This window comes from Nannospalax galili, unplaced genomic scaffold (genome assembly GCF_000622305.1).
Source record: "Nannospalax galili isolate Female #2095 unplaced genomic scaffold, S.galili_v1.0 scaffold1937, whole genome shotgun sequence".
Classification (NCBI taxonomy): domain Eukaryota; kingdom Metazoa; phylum Chordata; class Mammalia; order Rodentia; family Spalacidae; genus Nannospalax; species Nannospalax galili.
Genome location: NW_008339340.1, coordinates 222,378 through 241,116, shown reverse-complemented (window position 1 = coordinate 241,116; position 18,739 = coordinate 222,378). Strand labels below are relative to the sequence as shown.

At 39.0% G+C, this 18,739-nt stretch overlaps 1 protein-coding gene across 1 annotated transcript in view; it reads left to right on the top strand.

Annotated features, from left to right (window-relative positions):
• The window catches only part of Crem (cAMP responsive element modulator), a 74,382-nt gene that overhangs the window by 32,716 nt on the left and 22,927 nt on the right, over window positions 1-18,739 (top strand). Inside the window, exons 4-6 of the mRNA XM_017798378.2 lie at window positions 10,369-10,515; window positions 15,907-16,004; window positions 16,139-16,281. Of these exons, the coding sequence (XP_017653867.1) occupies window positions 10,369-10,515; window positions 15,907-16,004; window positions 16,139-16,281 (388 nt within the window). The remainder of the gene's footprint in view (window positions 1-10,368; window positions 10,516-15,906; window positions 16,005-16,138; window positions 16,282-18,739) is intronic.

The window sequence follows — 18,739 nt, the reverse complement described above, 5'->3', positions numbered from 1 at the left end:
GTGTGTGTGTGTGTGTGTTATGCCTGCATGTAAGTGCACCCATGTTGTGCAGTGCCTGCAGAGGACAGAATAGGGTATTTGGATCCCCTGGAACTGGAGTTATGGATGGTTGTTAGCCACCATGTGGGTGCTGGGATTCAAATCTGGGTCTTCTGCAAGAGCAGCCAGTGTTCTTACCCAGAGTCATCTCTCCAGCCCCATCTTTAGGTCTTTTATGTATAGAATCATATCATCTGCAAATAAGGATACTTTGATTTCTTCCTTTCTAATTTGTATGCCTTTATTTCTTTCACTTGTCTTACTGCTCTAGCTAAAACTGCAAGCACTAGGGGCTCACTGATTAAGTGCTCTTCCTGCTCTTGTACAGGACCTAGGTTTGGTTCCAGCACCCGTACGGTGCCTAAGGACCATCTGAAGCTCCAGTTTCAGAGGATCTGATGCCCTTTTCTGACCTCCATAGGCATTACATGCATGTGGTTAACTAGTATGCATGCAAGCAAAACACTCATACATAAAATAACATTCAAGCCGGGAGTGGTGGCACACTCCTTTAATCCCAACATTTTGGAGGCAGAGGCAGGCAGATCTCTGTGAGTTCAAGGCCAGCCTGGTCTACATAGTGAGTTCTAGGACACCTGGGGCTACAGGGAGACCCTGTCTCAAAAAGACCAAATAAAATAAAATAAAAATAAAGTTCAAGCCAAGCTTGGTTCACAAGAAACACTAAAAAAACAACTTCAAAAACTGTATTGAACAGGAATGGAGAGAATGGACATCCTTGTCTCATTCCTGATTTTAGTGGAAATGCTTTGAGATTTTCTCTGGGTAGCATGTTTAATGGGTCTTTTCCTATATTGCCTTTAGTATATAGAGATATGTCCCCTGTATCCCTAGAGTCTTCAGATTTTCATCATAAAGCGATGTTGGACTTTATGAAAGGCTTTTTCTGCATCTAATGAAATGATCATATGATTTCTGTCCTTGAGTCTGTTTATGTGATAGATTACATATATTAATTTATGTATGATAAATCATCCTGCTTCTCTGGGATGAAGCCAACTTGATTGTTTTAATCTTTTTTGATATGATCTTAAATTTAGTTTGCAAATGTTTGATTGGAAAAAATTTTGCATCTATATTCATCAGGGAAATTGGCCTGTAATTCTCTTTTATTGTTGGGTGTTTATTTGGTTTTAGTGTCAGGCCAGTAGCTTTAATCCCAGTGCTTAGGAGGCAGAGACAGGCAAATTTCTGTGAGTTTGAGGCCAGTATGGTCTACATAAAGCAAGTTGAGGGAGACCCTGTGTCAAAAAACCAAAAATTGCCGGGCGTGGTGGCACACACCTTTAATCCCAGCACTTGGGAGGCAGAGGCAGGTGGATCTCTGAGTTTGAGGCCAGCCTGGTCTACATAGTGAGTTCTACAGTGAGACCCTGTCTCAAAAAGACCAAAAAAAAAAAAAAAAACCCAAAAGAAAGAAAGAAAAATTGGAAGTATTTCTTCCTTTTCTATTTTATGGACTCATTTGAGTAACTATTTCTTCTTTGAAGGGCTAGTAGAATTCTGGATTGAGCCCTTCTGACCCTGGGCTTTTATCATTTGGGAGAGTCTTTATGTGTGTGTGTGAAATAGGGCCTGGTTGGCCTGGAGCTATCTATGTAGATCAAGCTAGCCTTGAAGTCACAGAGATCTAGCTCCCTCTGCCTTGCAAGTGCCAGGATTAAAGGCATGTACCACATTTTGTTTATTTATTTACTTATTTAATGTGTATGAATTTAGAGAGAGAGAGAGACAGAGACAGAGACAGAGACAGGATCTCCCTATAACCCTAGTTGGCTTGGTACTTGCTATTAGACAAGCTTGACTTCAATCTCACCGAGATCTGCTTGCCTCTGCCTCCTGAGTGCTGGGGTGAAATGTATATGCCACCATGCCTGGGTAAGATTTATTTTTTTTTATGTGGGTGAGTGTTTTGCTTAGGTGTATGTATGTGCACTATGTGCATGACTGGTGCCTGTAGAAGGTTCTTTGAAACTGGAATTACTGTTTCCCACATGTGAGCTACCATGTGGGAGCTGGAAAGTAGATTCAGGTCCTCTGCAAGAGCAGCCAGTGCTCTTAACTGCTGAGCTATCTGTCCAGACCCTCTGTGTATTTTTTTGCTGTTATTGTTTCCGTTTCATTTATTTTAGCACTGTTTTTTTTTTTTTAATCTTTTTTTGAGACAGGGTCTCCTTGTAGCTCCAGCTGTCCTGGAACTCACAAAGATACGCCTGCCTCTGCCTCCCAAGTGCTGGGATTAAAGGCGTCTACCCCCACGCCTGGCCCTTAGCACTGGCTTTGATGATCTTTTCCCATGTACTGTTTTGGGATATTGTTTGTTCTTGTTTTTCTGAAGGCCTTAAGGTGAATCATTGTTATTAATTGGAGAGCTCTCAAATTTTTTGATGTAGGCACTTAATGCTATAAACTTTCCTGTTAGGACTATCTTCACTATCCCATAGACTTTGGTATGTTGTGTTTTCCTTTTCATTCAGTTCTAGGAATATTTTAATTTCCTTATTGGTTTCTTCTTTGACTGAATTGTTGTTTGATAGTGTGTTTAGTCTCCATGAGTTTGTGCACTTTTTGTAGTTTCTAATTGCTGTTGGTATCCAGCTTTATTCTATTGTGGTCAGATCGTATACAGACTATTTCAGTTTTCTTATAATTACTGAGACTTGCTTTGTGTCCTAATACGTTGTCAATCTTGGAAAAAGTTCTGTAGGCTATGGAGAAGAAAGTGTATTCATTGGTGTTTGGGTGGATGTTTGTAGGTGTCTGTTATGTCCATTTGATTTAGGATGTCATTTAACTCCAGTGTTCCGTTTAGTTTTTGTATGGATGACGGCCTATTGGCAAGAGCGTTTGGCTTTATTTTTTTTTAGATTTTTTGAGACGGTCTCCCTGTAGCCCTAGCTGGCCTGGAACTCCCTGTGTAGTCCAGGCTTACAGAGATCCACCTGCCTCTGTTCCCCCGCTCCCTAGTGCTGGGATTAAAGGCATGCACCACCATACTCAGTATGAGAGTGGGGTTTTTAAAGTTACCTGCTATCACTGTGTGGAATTAATCTGTGGTTTTAGGTTTAGTAGTATTTCTTTTCTGATATTGGGTGCTCCTGGTTTCGTTCATATGTGTTTAGAATTGTGATGTCCTCTTGGTGGATTGTTCTTTATTTTATTTCTATTATTTTTTAATTTTATGTGGGAGGGGATTGACTGCCTGTATGTAAGTGTACCCATGTCGTGCAATGCCCTCAGAGGTAAGAGGTGTTGAATTCCCCTGGGACTGGAGTTACAGATGGTTGTTAGCTGCCATCTGGGTGCTGGGAATTGGACCCCTGTCCTCTGAAAGAGCAGCCAGTGCTCTTAACCACTGAGTCATTTCTCCAACCCCTTATTTTTATTTATTTATTTTTTGAGACAGGGTCTTCCTGTAGCCCAGCTGGCCTGGAACTCACTATGTAGATCAGACTGGCCTTGCTCTTACAGTGATCTGCTTCTGCTTCTTAAAGACTTATGCCATTATGCCCGACTGCCATGTATTTTTTTTATTTTTTTGCTTGTTTGTTTGTATGTTTGTCTTTTTGTAGCCCCAGCTGGCCTGGAACTCACTATCTAGACTAGGCTGGCCTTTAACCCACAAAGATCCATCTGCCTCTGCCTCCCAAGTGCTGGAATTAAAGGCGTGCACCACCATGCCCAGCCTCCACATGCGTGTGTGTGTGTGTGTGTGTGTGTGTGTGCGCGTGTGCGTGTGTGTGTCTTTAAATGAGGAATAATGATGACATTTAAGACCATTAACTCTGTCAATACAGTTATAGACCCAGTGCTCATCACTTCCCAGTTTTGGCAAAACAAACAAGAATATATAATGACAGTTTTGCTTTCTTCTGTAAAAGGATACATCTGAATTCTAGTATCTAGGGTATGTTAATTTGTGTTTTAGGAGTTTAATGACAGAGTTGTCTATCAAACTTTCGTGTTGCACAGAGTTTGAACAAGTCTCATTGTATAATTCACTTTACTCATTTCCAGGATTCTAGGGGTACATCTTATGTTAGAGGGAGCATGTACTTTGTTTCTGCATCAGGAATTCTTTAACATTCTTTACATTTATTTGTTTATTCTTTTTTTTTTTTTGTCTTTTTTGAGACAGGGTCTCCTTGTAGCCCCAGCTGTCCTGGAAATCACTGTGTAGACCAGACTGGCCTCGAACTCACAGGGATCCACCTGCCTCTGTCTCCCAAGTGCTGGGATTAAAGGCATGCGCCACCACGCCTGGCATCATTTATTTATTTTTATGTGTGAGTTTTGCTTGCATGTATGTAATTGTACCTGTGTTATGCAAACCCCACAGAGGCTAGAAGAGGGCATCAGATACCCTGAACCTGGGTCCTCTGAAAGAACAACCAGTGCACGTAACCACTGAGCCATCTGTCAGCCCTTATGTATCTATATATGTGTCTATATTTGTGTATACATATGCATACATCTATCTTATCTGTTTATATCTATGTATCTATCTGTATATCTCTGTATCTACCTGTGTATCTTATGTATGTAGGTATCCTTTGTCTGTCTGTCTGTCTGCTTGCCTACCTACCTACTTAGATAGATCTATCATCTATCTATCTATCTGTCTATCTATCTATCTATCTATCTATCTATCTATCATCTATCATCTATCTATCTTCATCTATCTGTATCTAATCTATCATCTATCTATCATCTATCTATCTTCTATCTTCTATCTATCATCTATCTATCTATCATCATCATCATCTATCATCTATCTATCTATCTATCTATCTATCTATCTATCTATCTATCTATCTATCTATCATCTATCTGAAAAACCCACGATTCATTTTCGTTTTAATTCTTCAAAATAATCCCATCATTTTGAAGCTGGAGCATTTCTTCACACAAGAAGTGCATGCATTTCTTCACACAAGAAGTGCATGCATTTCTTCACACAAGAAGTGCATGGATGCACTACAGGTTCTCAGGCCACAGGCCCAGCTTCTAAGAACACTTGTAATGTTCTTGAGTTTACTTCTTCCAGTTTCAAGTTTGATATCTTCAAATGGTCTTATTCTATGCATTTAAAAAAGAGAAAAAAATAAAGGGAATCATTGAGATGCACTGAGTGCCTGACAGGATATGTCTGAGAACTCTTTAGTTCTACAGAGAAAAATCTTTTGATATGGGCAAATGCCATGTCTTGCAATTTTCCCACCGCTAACCAGTCAGGCATACTGGTACTGTAGTCCTAGTTTCTGAGGAGACTGAGACAGGAGGATTGGTTAAGCTTAGGAATTTGAGGTCTCATCTCATTAAAAAAAGAATGAATAAAGGGAAAGCAGGGGTAGTACTTTGGGTACACACAGAGGACTCAGCACCCTAAGTTGAGTGAGGCTGCAGATCTGTAAGGGTCATCCTTTTTCTCTAACTAATGTGATGGAAGCTGGGCAATCAAATCTTCTCTTAGTATTAAAAATTTTGGGCTCTTTTCCACTTTGTTTTTAAAAAATCTTTTATTTATTTTTATTTTTTATGTATGAGTATCTTGCTTGCATGTATGTAAGTGCACCATATATGTGCAGTGCCAACGGGGGCCAGAAAACAGTCAGATCCTCTGGAACTGTAGTAAAGGACAGTTGTTAGTTGCCTTGTAGGTGCTGGGAACTGAGCCTGGGTCCTCTGCATGAGCAGTCAATGCTCTTCATCACTGAGCCATCTCTTCAGTTCCTCACTTTGCTTTTTATGCAAGTTACAGAGCTTAATTTATAGTTTTCTGGTCTCTGACATACAAGCTGTCAGCATTACTGGATATGAGTTCTGGCTATGAGACTTTCTCAGCTGAAATCTTTGCCTGTCTCCTCCCTTTCAGCACAGTGTAGCTTGTTGCAAAGAACCTTGGAGGAGACTCTGAGGATGCTTTCAAAAGATTTGTTAGGATAAACTTTTTAAATTACAGTAATGCTAAGGTGTTATTTTCTTTTCCTTTTCTATTAACATTTGCACTTTTGGGACACAAACCATGGGGTAGGGGGAGGATAGGGCATGATAAACTGTTGGTCCTAGCTTAAATTGTGTTAGAGGCACCAATGTGCACCAATAGCCTTTGTAGCTTTAAAAAAATGTTTTTTATTTTATTTGTATGAGTGTTTTGCCTGCATGTACCTAAGTGCACTAGTGTTGTGTGGTACCTGTGCCATAGAGGCCAGAAGAGGGCATTGGATCCCCTGGAACTGGAGTTGTTAGCAGCCATGTGGGTGCTGGGAACTGAACCCAGGTCCTTTGCAAGAGCAGCCAATGCTCTAAACTGCTGAACTATCTGTCCAACCCCAGCCTTTGTGTTTTTTACTACCATAATTTGAAATTTAAACAAACCAATTTCACATGAGAATATCCCTGGTGGATCAGTAAAAATGCAATTGCAGTACAGCTTGACCCATTATGTATAAGTACATACTGCTTTAATATTCTGTGTCATGAAGTGATATGTTCTTGAGAAAAAGCACTCTTGTTATTATTTGAATGGCAAGATGACCTAGCTGAGTGTTTTTTTCTACAGGACATAGATTTTCTCAAAAGAATGACTAACAATGAAACTATGGCTATTCAAACTTGACATTTCCGCAAAAATAAAAGGTGGTTGTTACTTCAAGGAAAATGACTGGCAGTGGTTTTTGGCAATGATAAAATTCAAGCTTGTAAGCAAATTTTAAATGGTAAACCTGTATTTTCTATTGTGAGCTCAGCAATATTCATAGTTTCCTAATGGGTTTGGTGATGATTTAGTATGAATTCTGTTAGTGGGCCATGAAATGTGCTAGCTTTACTCCGTGAGCCAGTGCTTTCCCAGAACTGCTTTCTGATGTTCTGTAATCTTGAGTGGGTTAAAGATCCATCCAGAAGATAAGGTAGGTCAGTATATTTTAATGTAATTGGTACAGTTTCAGAAATAACTGCATGTGCGTTTTAGAGTTGTGTCGAAGAAGAATATGCTTTTCTGTGTGAGGCTTAGATTTTTCTTCACATACCACCTAACACAACATCCTGTGGTAGAATTATTGCCAAAGTAGAGGTAAGACTCTGACTCTTTTTAATTGAACAAGCCATTAAGAAGCATGCTTGTAATTCTATCACTTGGGAGGCTAAGGCAAGAGGATCATCATGCATTTGAGGCCAGCCTGGGTTATATAGCAAGTTCCAGGCCAGCCTGTGCTGGTGAGAATGTGTCTCAAAAATCAGACCAAAACAACAACAAAAACAACAAAAGTCTTAGTCATTAAAATAATCTTTACCTTGTTGTGGTGTTCCATAGGTTTAATCCAGGCCAGCCTCGACTACATAGTGAATAGTAGGCCAGTCAGGGCTACATAGTGAGACCCTGTCTCAAAAAGGGGGGGAGGGTGCGGGGCTGGAGAGATGACTTGTCAGTTAAGAACAGTTGCTGCTTTTGGAGAGGACCCAAGTTCGGTTTCTAGTACCCACATGGTGACTCAACTCTCTTCAACTCCAGTTCCTGGGGGATCTGACACCTCCTTCTGGCCTCTGTGAGCACCAGACTCACACATGGAGCATATATGTACATGTAAGCACTCATACATACATATAATTCTTTATTACAAAAGTAAAAACAGTATCACTAGTGTCAGTAATAATTTTTTTTTTTGGAAAATATAATTGGTTTTCATTAAATCATAGCATGTCATAAATTTATTGTTGCTGAGTTCTTAAGCAATTGTTTCGTCATTTTAATTTCTAGTGTGATATATATCAGTAGACAAAACCCTCTAAAGCTATCTTGTATGATTTGCAAGAACCAGATATATGCATCTTTTTCTGACTTTGTGTCTCTTGTCATCCATTAGTAGGCTGAAGTCAGGCACTGTAGTAGTTTATATCACAGAAATAAGCAAAAGATATAAATCAGGATTTCCACTTCTTACGATCTAGTTATTTATTATTATTATTATTATTATTATTATTATTTTTTGGTGTTTTTGAGACAGGGTCTCCCCGTAGCCTCAGCTGACCTGGAACTCACATAGATCCGCCTGCCTTTGCCTCCCAGTGCTGAGATTAAAGGCGTGTGCTACCACACACAGCTTTAGTTGTTAAGTGTTTACTAACTCTACTAGATGTAAATCCAGGAAATTTAGACAAATAAAAACTCTCTGACGGTTGGTGAGATGGGTCAGTGGGTAAAAGCACTCCGTGCCAAGCCTGACAGCTGGAGTTTGATCCCTGAGGTCTGCATGGTGGAAGGAAAGACTGGCTCCCATAGGTTTTCTCACTTGGCACACATGCCAAACACTCACACTCAAAATAAATACATGTAATAGAAAATTAAGCAAGCAAGCAAAAAACTCTGAGGTAGTTTTCAGTGTAAAGGACCTTGAGCTAAAAAGTTTGAGAATTAGTTTTGCTGAGAAGGAAATCTTCTGGCAATTAATCAGCACCGAAGTGGATGTCATTTTATGATTTGTACAGAGTTGCCTTTTGTGATGAGAAAATTTATAGAATAAATCTGTTTTTCCCCCTTTTTACCTTTAGTTGGTCAACTTGTGGTTCCATATAAAATATTCCAAGGTTAATCCAAGGTTAATGACTTTGGGGATATGCCAGCTGAAATCACCTGTTGGGCTATCTAGATTAGTTGTCTCTGCCCTAATTTTTCACTCTGTCAGATCACTATATTTAGATCAAGGTCTGACTACAGCTCTGGCTCTATACAAAGCCTCCACTTTTTGTTCAGGGCCACGCTGATCTTTCTTCTGCATGTAGGTGATATTACGCTTATAAAATGGACAGTTAGCTCCTTGCTGTTTGGTGTGCTATTGTTTTTTAGGTTTCTTTTTTTTTTTCCTTTGAGATGGGGTCTCCCTGTAGCCACAGCTGGCCTGAAACTCACTATGTAGACCAGGCTGGCCTTGAACTCACAGAGATCTGCCTGCTTCTGCCTCTTGAGTGCTGGGATTAAAGGCCTGCACTACCATGCCTGGCCTTTTAGGTATCAGTTTTATCAACTCTATTTTCTACTTGTGCATAGTACACTGCTCAACATATATCTTCTATTTAATGTATTATAAGTTTGACTTTAGGATTACTAGAGAAACTGTTCACTTTCTAGGAAAATGATGTAAGTAAATCTTTTTTGTTATAAATCCAGTTTTGTTTTTTGGCGTCGTCTTGCTATATTTCCCAGGTTGGCCTCAAACTCATGATCTTCCTGCCTGAACCTCCTGAGTGCTGAGATTTCAGACACATGCCACCAACCCACATGAAGATCCAGTTTTAAATAATTCTTTAAGTAATGAGCACTAGTAAAGTAGATTGGAAAGCATTGGTGTTCTTTTACAGTAAGGTCATACATAGAGACTGCCATACGAAATTAAAATCTTGAGCTTCTTCTGCTATCCATGATGGAAACTCTTAGCTTGTTCATTTTCAGTCTCTTAAACTTAATTTGAGGAGGTCATAATTCATAGTGGCTCTATGTAAAATTAAGAAAAATTTCTAAAATTACACTGGTGTGTAGGGCAAATTTTCTACTTCGAGAACTTAAGAACTTAGGTTTTGAGACCAGGGGAGTAGAGCTACTGTGTTTTGCTGGTAGGGGTCTTTGTTGAACGTACTCAGTAGTTGGGAGATGCGTATATTTACTCTTCTCTCAATTCAAAGTTGACGGATGGCACTGAGCCTCTCTGAATGCTCCATGTTGAGACGAGGATAAGTGGCAGGAGGACACCTAGCTTTCTCTGGAACAGAGACACCAAAGGCTTAAAAGGTCTTGGAATTTTCTTCTTGCTCTGTGTGTGTGTTTATGGATCATGAAAAGTAGGTTTGTTTTTTTTTTTAACCAATGTAGAGACAGTATTAGCTTGCATCTAAAGTAATAAAAGATGTATCATATATAAAACATTTCAATTATCAAAAACAATCCACCACATTTAAATTCTTTCCAATTTCTGTTAAGAAGCTAAGGAGTGGTTCATACTTTGACCTCAAAAAGACATCACTTTCACAATAAGCCATGAAGTGTTAGTGAGGTAGTTTAACTGCTTTAGAACTTTACGCTTGGAACATTCTTAGCCATCAAGCATGGGCACTAAAAGTGAGGCACATGGGTTCTTTAGTATCTTTCACATCAGAGAATGACAGTTCCAGGATAGTGACACCCCCTCATGGTAAGTACCCCACTTGTCATTTGTTAGATGCAGGAGAAAGAAGTAGGCCAGTTGTAGGAACTTAAAAAATAAACAAAAGCAATTCAAGTCTAGCTTTAATCCTCAATGATGATCATTTTTTCAGGTTTCTGTAGCTGGATCAGGCACTGGAAGAGGCTCCCCAGCTGTGACTCTAGTACAGTTGCCTTCGGGCCAGACTGTACAGGTCCAGGGAGTAATTCAGACATCACATCCATCGGTCATTCAGTCACCACAAATACAAACTGTTCAGGTTAGCTTCCTTCCCTGATGATTTATCTTTGATTTTATTGAGATTTAAAATTTTTTCTTTTGCTTAATTTATCTATTATTTTTCTTTCCTTTCTTCCTTTTTTTTTTTATTTTGAAATAGGGTCTTACTATGCAGCTGAGGCTGAATTCGTGGTCCTCTTCCCCAGACTCTCAAATTCTGGTACTACAGGAATGTGCCACCACACCCGTCTTATGTAACTTTATATTCAAGTCTTCTTCTTAGATATGTGGAAGAATTTCCTTTTATATATGAGGTCCATTGTGTCCTGCTAGTGTGTGTAGATTTGGCTTAAGTGCTGGAGTTTTGTTGTCTGCTATTAATTTATACAGTGAATCCTTGCTAGATAAGCAGTTCATATCTTCTAGCTTTTTGTGTTCAGATTTAGTTTTATTTAGCAGAACTCCCTAGTGGTGTTTTAAGGGGTCTTGGCAGAAGATCTAATAAGCACAGTAATATGATGAGTATAGACCTGGTACTGTGTTTGTAAACACTCAACTTTAGTAGTTCTGTTTTAGTTCTATTTTCTTTGAGAGAAGGTTTCACTGTGTATTCCAGGTTGGTATTGAACTCACTATGTAATCCAAGTTAGTCTCAAATTTGCAGCAAACCTCCTACCTCAGCTTCTTTTTTTTCCTCTTTGTCTTTTTGAGACAGGGTCTCCCTGTAGCCCCAGCTGGCCTAGAACTCACTGTGTAGTCCAGGCTGGCCTTGAACTCAGAGATCACCTGCCTCAGCTTCTTGAGTGCTTGGATTACATGCATGCATCATTGCACTTGATTTAGCAATTTGTTTATTTTAGATTCAGTGAGCAAAATCTTAGTAAGTAAGGCTATTCCTATTTATTTATTTATTTATTTATTTATTTATTTATTTATTTATTTATTTTGGTGCTGGGAATTAAACTCCAGCCTTCACACATGCTAAACACATATTCTAGTAATGACGGTGCTCCAGCCCACAGGTAAGAGTCATTGTCATTTGGTGCTGGAATTATGTGACATACACTCCTCAGATTGAACCTGGGCTTTTGTAGATGAGATTATTTTTGTGCTTGGGATCCAAATACTATTTTACTACTTGCTATCAAAATGATCACAAATCCTAAATTCTTGAAGTTATTTTTTTATTAATGTAAATTACTATGTATGCATTTTATAGCATGCTTTTCATATTTACTGACATTATTTCTGTTTCTTTTTTAGGCTATCTTTTGAGTGTTGATATTATTTGAACTTAATTGATGGGCAAAAACAAATCTCTGAGGAAAATGAACATGCATGTGCTTAGCCTTGTCCTTTGCCTACATGCCTGAGTATAGTCTATCACAGAATAGGATGATGCAGCAAGACACTAATGTGATAAATTCATGTGCTTTAAAAGTCTGGTTGTCTTTTCAACAAAGGCATCTTTTCCTTGGTTGCTCAGAAATGTAAAAATACTTATCATTATCTTTCATTTCTTTGTGATGACTCTCGATTTTAAGAATTGTAAGAATTGTAATTTCTGATCCTATTATAAAGCAAGAAATTTTTCCCACACTCTTACTTGTATTAAGGCTTTGGTTTGGAGTTTTTTTCCTGGCTGTTATTGGAAGACAGCATTGTCTTGTATTCAGAAGATTCTTGTTATTGCTATCGTTCTGTTAAATGAATGACTGAATGTCTTTGTCAAGATCATTCTGCATAAACTTTAAAAAATTCTTTTTCAATGTTTTTTAAAATACATTTTATTTATTTTTAAATTTTATGTGTATGAATTTTATCCCTGAATGTAAATGTACCTGTGTTGTAAATGTACCTCTCCACTGCCTGCAGAGGACAGAAGAGCGTTGGATCCCCTGGAACTGGAGTTACAGATGGTTGCTAGCAGCCATGTGGGTGCTGGGATTCGAACATGGATCCTCTGCAAGAACAGCCAGTGCTCTTAACCACTGAGCCATCTCTCCAGCCCCTTTTTCAATATTTTTATTAGCATGTATTGATTATACATAATAATGGTTTCATTGTAGTGCTTTCATTTACATAATGTATTTTGTTTATATGCACCTCAGCTTTTCTAAAGTAGATAAAACAGTCGCCTACTTCACATGGGGGATTTCTGTGGTTATAGGACAAATGTCTCAAAGACCCATGTATAGTGATAAATGCCTGGTAGTGACACCTGACTGTATAAGGCAACGGCATTTTTCCCAATAAGTTCTGTTTTTTTGTGTGTGTGCTTTGGTGTGGAGTGTCCATGACCAGAAGTTTCATATTTATAGGTGAATAAATATACCCATCCATGTGCTTTGGAGATTATATATTTTTATTAAAATCAGAAATGTACATTTTGTATATTTTTACTTGGAAAACAAAAATTTTTTATATTTATCCTGGACAACATATTTGTTTTGAGATATGTATACATTGTGGTATGACTAAGTTGGCTAATTAACATGTGCATTGCTTTACATCCTTATTTTTCATGTTGGGAACACTTTGGTAATTCTACTAAAACCTTTGCAATTAAAAATTAATTTATTTTTATTTTATGTATATGAGTGTTTTGCCTGCATGTATGTAACCACTTACATACATGTGCAATGTCTGTGGACAAGAAGGTGTTGAATCCCCTGGAACTGGAGTTACATATGGTTGTTAGCTGCCATATGGGTGCTGGGAACTGAACCCTGTTTCTCTGCAATAGTAGCCAGTGCTCTTAACCACTGAGCCATCTCTCCAGCCTCTGAAAACCTTTGCAATTAAAAAAAATTATCTATTTTTATTTGTGTGTATATGTGTGTGTGTGTGTGTGTGTGTGTGTGTGTGTGTGTGTGTGTGTGTGTGCCTGCTTGTCTGTATGTATACCATATGTCTGGAGGTACCCACAGAAGCCAGAAGAATTCCCTGGAGCTGGAGTTATAGGCACTTGTGAGCTGCTTGATGTAGGTGCTCTGAACTGAACCCTGTCTTATACAAGAGGAGCAAGTGCTCTTAACTGCTGAGCCACCTTCTAGCCCTACACTGTTTTTCAAACATTTTTATTTATTTTAGTGTGTTTGTGCGTATGCTCTAGAGTACATGTAGGGTCAGAGGATAGCTTGTGCGAGGTGGTCTTTCCTTCCATGATATGTGTCTGGATCAAACTCAGGTTGTCAGGCTTGGCAGGAAGTACCTTTACCCACTGAATCATCTTTCTTCATCCAAATTTAGGCATTTTTTCCTGTCTTTTTGAGACAGTCTCCCTGTAGCCCAAGCTTGACTGGAACTCGTTATGTAGACCAGGCTGGCCTTGAACTCACAGAGATCCTCCTGCCTCTGCCTCCCAAGTGCAGGGGTTAAAGGTGTGCGCCACCACACCTGGCAAAACTTTTGCAATTTTAAAGAGGAAAAAAAAGGGACTAGAGAGATGGCTCAGCAGTTAAGAGCATTGGCTGCTCTTACAGAGGACCCAGGTTCAGTTCCCAGCACCCACATGGCAGCTAACAACCATTGGTAACTCCAGTTCCAGGGAATCCGATGCCCTCTTCTGACCTCCACAGATGTTGTATGACACGGGAGCACTTACATACATACAGGCAATACACTTACATACATAAAATAAACATAAAATATTTTTTAAAAAAGAGGAAAAATACATTTGACAGCCAGACATGGTGCTCGCCTTTAGTCTCAGCACACAGGAGGCAGAGGCAGGCAGATATCTGTGAGACTGAGGCTAGCCTGGTCTACAGAATGAGTTCCAAGCCTCACTGGTCTACATAGTGAGTTCCTTTTTTTTTTTTGGTCTTTTTGAGACAGGGTCTCCCTGTAGCCCCAGCTTGCCTGTATTTGCTATGGAGACCAGACTGGCCTCAAACTCACAGAGATCCACCTGCCTCTGCCTCCTGAGTGCTGGGGTTAAAGGTGTGCACCACCATGCCTGGCTTTTTGGCTTTTTTTTCCCCAAGGGGGGTTTCATAAAGCACAAAGTAGCTTCAAACTAATGATATAGCAGAGGATGACCTTTGAACTTCTGATTCTCCTACGCTTACCTCCCAAATGCTAGCATTACAGGCATTCACTACCACACTAGGGTTTTACAAGTTGCTGGGGATCGAGCTTTGTGCATGCTAGGCAAGCACTCTGTCAACTAAGCTACATCCCTACATTGTTCTTAGCTATGTCTGCCATGTTGTATATCAGAAATGATGTGTGCTTTTGCTTTCATTCTTGATATTGTTAGTAATAGCTTGTCTTCTTCCCCCACATCAAATTTACACATAATTGTAGTATGGGACAAAGTAAGTTTTGTAAACTCACCTACCCTAAGTCTTAGAGTTAAATGACAGCAGGCATGTTTAGAGATTCATTATTTTAGCTTTCTCACATTCTTCAATTATCATATCATTATATTATTACCTGGCTTGAAAAAAGAAATCATGTAGAAAATGCTGATCTGCTTAAAAAAAACCTACCTACCTGTTTATCCAATCCTTCCCTCTATCTTTCATGTATGTGTAAGTGCTCACTCTCATGTGTGTGAGTGTCACAGTGCTTCTGTGGAGGTTAGAGGACAACAAGCAGGAGTTTGTTCTCTCTATTCACCATGCGGGTCCTGGGAATTGATCTCAGGTTGTCAGGCTTAGTGATATGTTTCTTTACCTGCTGAGCTGTTTGTCTCACTGGCCCTGATGCTTCTTTTAAGGAGAGACTTGTTATTTTGACTTCAGGACATATTCTTTTTAGCATAAATCCCAGTTTTGATCTCAGTCTGATTTTATTCATTTGTATACTTAAAAATTCATTCTTATTTGGGCCTGTTTTTAAAAAGTTTTATTGATATATGTACATTTGTGTGAATGTATGCCATGTGTCTTCTAGTGCCTGAGGAGGTTAGAAGAGGGAGTCAGATCCCTTGGGGCTGGAGCTACAGTTGTTGTGAGCTGCCTGATGTGGGTGCAGGGAATTAAATTTGGATCTTCCGGAAGAGCAGCAAGTGCTCTTAATTGCTGAGCATCTCTCTAGCCTCTTCTTTGGGCCTATCTAATGTCAAGGTTGAAGACCCAGCTTAAGGCAGCTTTAGTATTGTGAAGTCAGTGCTAAATTGGGCAGTTTTTCTGCCTCAGCCATCGGCTCACTCACTCATATTTGGATTTCTAAGGACACATTCAGGTTTTGGATCTTGGGTCTTGAGTGTTTTGTGCCTTGCCCCCTTTGAAGCCTTACTTAGCATCCCAAGTATTCTTCTCATTGCATTTATGCAGTATTTATTATCTGTACCATTCTTTGCCTCCATCTCTGCCTAAGCACCAAGCTCACTGCTATCCACAAAGACTCTTAATTGCTATTTTTTAAATGTGGATGAAGATCATATATTTCATGATGCATTTCAGAAAATCTTGTATTATAGGTAGCAACAATTGCAGAGACAGATGATTCTGCAGAATCAGAAGGTGTAATTGATTCTCATAAACGTAGAGAAATCCTTTCACGAAGACCCTCATATAGGTGAGTAAACCAAGTTTCCTACTAGAATATTTTCCCCCACAAAGGTACAGTAATTTTAGACTAAAGCAATCCTTAATAGCTTTTTCTGATGTCTCCTGTAATCTAATTGCTTTTATTAATAAATTATATTTTAGAAAAATACTGAATGAACTTTCCTCTGATGTGCCTGGTATTCCCAAGATTGAAGAAGAAAAATCAGAGGAAGAAGGAACACCACCTAACATTGCTACCATGGCAGTACCAACTAGCATATATCAGACTAGCACGGGGCAATACAGTATGTATGCTGAAATTGATATTGTACAGTGCTAGCTTTAAGACTTCTCTACTTATAGTGAAGTAACTTGGGTTTGGCCATTCGAATGTTACATTTAAAATGCATTATTGGGTTGGAGAGATGGCTCAACAGTTAAGAACACTGGCTGTTCTTGCTGAAGACCCTAGGTTCGAATCTCAGCACCCACAAGGCAACTAACAACTGTCCTAACTCAGTTCCAGGGGACCCAACACCCTCTTCTGACCTCTGAGGGCATTGAGCATTGCACCACACAGGTGCACTTACATACATGCAGGCAATACATGCATACACACAAAATAAAAATAAAAATAATAAAAAATTTAAATGCATTTAATAACCACTGTGTATCATAGAATGAAAAGTACATGTTAAAAGCAGTAAGATATTTGTACTGACAGCTGAAAAGTAAAAATTTTTCTTACTGAATATAGAACATAAATGGTTAACAATAAAGGTTTTCCTATTTATATGTTTATATTTCAAGTAAAAGTTTAAAAGCTATTGTACTGTTTTTTGTTGTCTTTATGATATGAATGTCTGTATTTTATTGTTGTTGGCTTTTGTTTCCAACAACTTACTATACTTCCTAGTCTAAAAGAGGTAAATGTTCTCTAGGTTATGCTTTAAGTGTAAGTTTGTTTTCATGCAATGTTAATTTTGCTGCATATTTTCCCAGATGAGAATGAAAAAAGTGATTTAGCTTTTAAAACTGTAACAATTGGATAGACCATTTTACTTGAAATTTTACACACTGAAAGCTCTAATAAACAGATACATTCACATTTAGACTTGTGCATTTTAATGGACTATTAATTGTGTGCTTTTTGTTTTAATTAAAGCACTAGTGATTTTTCCAAATAAAGAATATTTGATACATAGAAGTATTGAAACATGAAAGCTAGGAAGCTAAGAAAAGGGGAAGAAAGGAGGGCAAGGGAGCAAGTACTTGGGTACTTGGGAATATGTGTGATGTTAAGTACTGTGTCCAAATGAGACATCAATATTTTAGATACATTTTTTCTTTTTTATTTAATGAGTAGTGATACCTAGAACAGTTTCAAGTCTTGGCTATTAAAGCAAGCTATAATCTTTCATATGTGAGAAGATCTTATGTAGGTATTAGGTTTTTCTTTGTTTTGTTTCTCAGAATTTTTCTTCTGATATTTATAGTATTAAACTAAAAGTCATTTGGTAATTTTGGGTAGCTCCCATTATCTACATCCTCTACAGGATGCTGGATGAATGTATCCAGAGTGCGTGTAAGAAAACTCCCACTGCTGGGTGTGGTGGCATGCACCTTTAATCCCAGCACTCGGGAAGCAGAGGCAGGTGGATCTCTTAGAGTTCAAGGCCAGTCTGATCTACATAGTGAGCTCCAGGACAGCTGTAGAGCTGTGGCTACAGGGAGACCTTGTCTCAAAAAGACAAAAAACCCTCCCAAAAACCAACAACAAAAAAACCCCCAAAACTCCCATCAATGTAAGAATAGGACTTTGAGGTTTCACTGATTTACATTTTTTTCTGGCCTGTTGGGATTATGTAGTTGGTGTTTTAGGACTGTAAATGGAGACCTGTGCCTCTGCAGTACAGTGCCAGGTCCCAGGAGGGTAGAGCACCTCATCCTCAGTCCTAGTCGGCAAAGCAGGCCTGGGAGATTAGAGCCTCCTGGCAGGGCCTTAGCCTTGAACAACTTCATCCATTTACCCAGTGGGCAATAGATGATTGTTTCTGTTTGTGCCATGACAGGGAAAAGGTTGGAAATTACTGCTGAAATAATGTTAAGACTTCTTATAGCTTTGGGGATAAGCTCAAAGGCTGTAATCTTGACATTTCTTTGGCATAGCCTAATACAGCTTAGGAGTTCTCATGACAACAGTGGTCCTTTTACAGGAACTAGAGAAGTAGATATTGTAGGTTAATCTGCTTAGATGATTACCAAAATGTGTGACATATTGAAATGAGGACTGAGAGAATGTTGAAGCTGAAGAGGGCATGGTTCAGGTCTTTGGTGTCTGCCATTTGCTGCCTCAATGATCAGGTCAAGAGGCACCTCAGGTTTTAGTCTTTGAAGTGGGAATAATTTCAATGGCCAAACTCTGGGGTTAGGATGAAGACAAAAGGAGGTAACAGGTAGAAGTCGGGGGAAGAGGAGGTAACAGGTAGAAGGAGGTAACAGGTAGAAGTTGGGGGAAAAGACATGCCAATATTGGGAGGAGACAGGGGACTGTAATTAGATGAGATGATCTCTTTCATGCTCATGAAACTTCTCCCAATCAGCTCCTGTGTGAAGCTTCTACAAGGCTGTAGCTTCTACAAGGGCATAAAAGCTTACTCTGTATGTTAGATACAGGGCGGGGTAGTGGAGTTGGGAGCCCTAAGTGAAAAATAGACAACAGCCTGTTGAGAAGATTGAAATTTATCTGTTTGACACACAAGA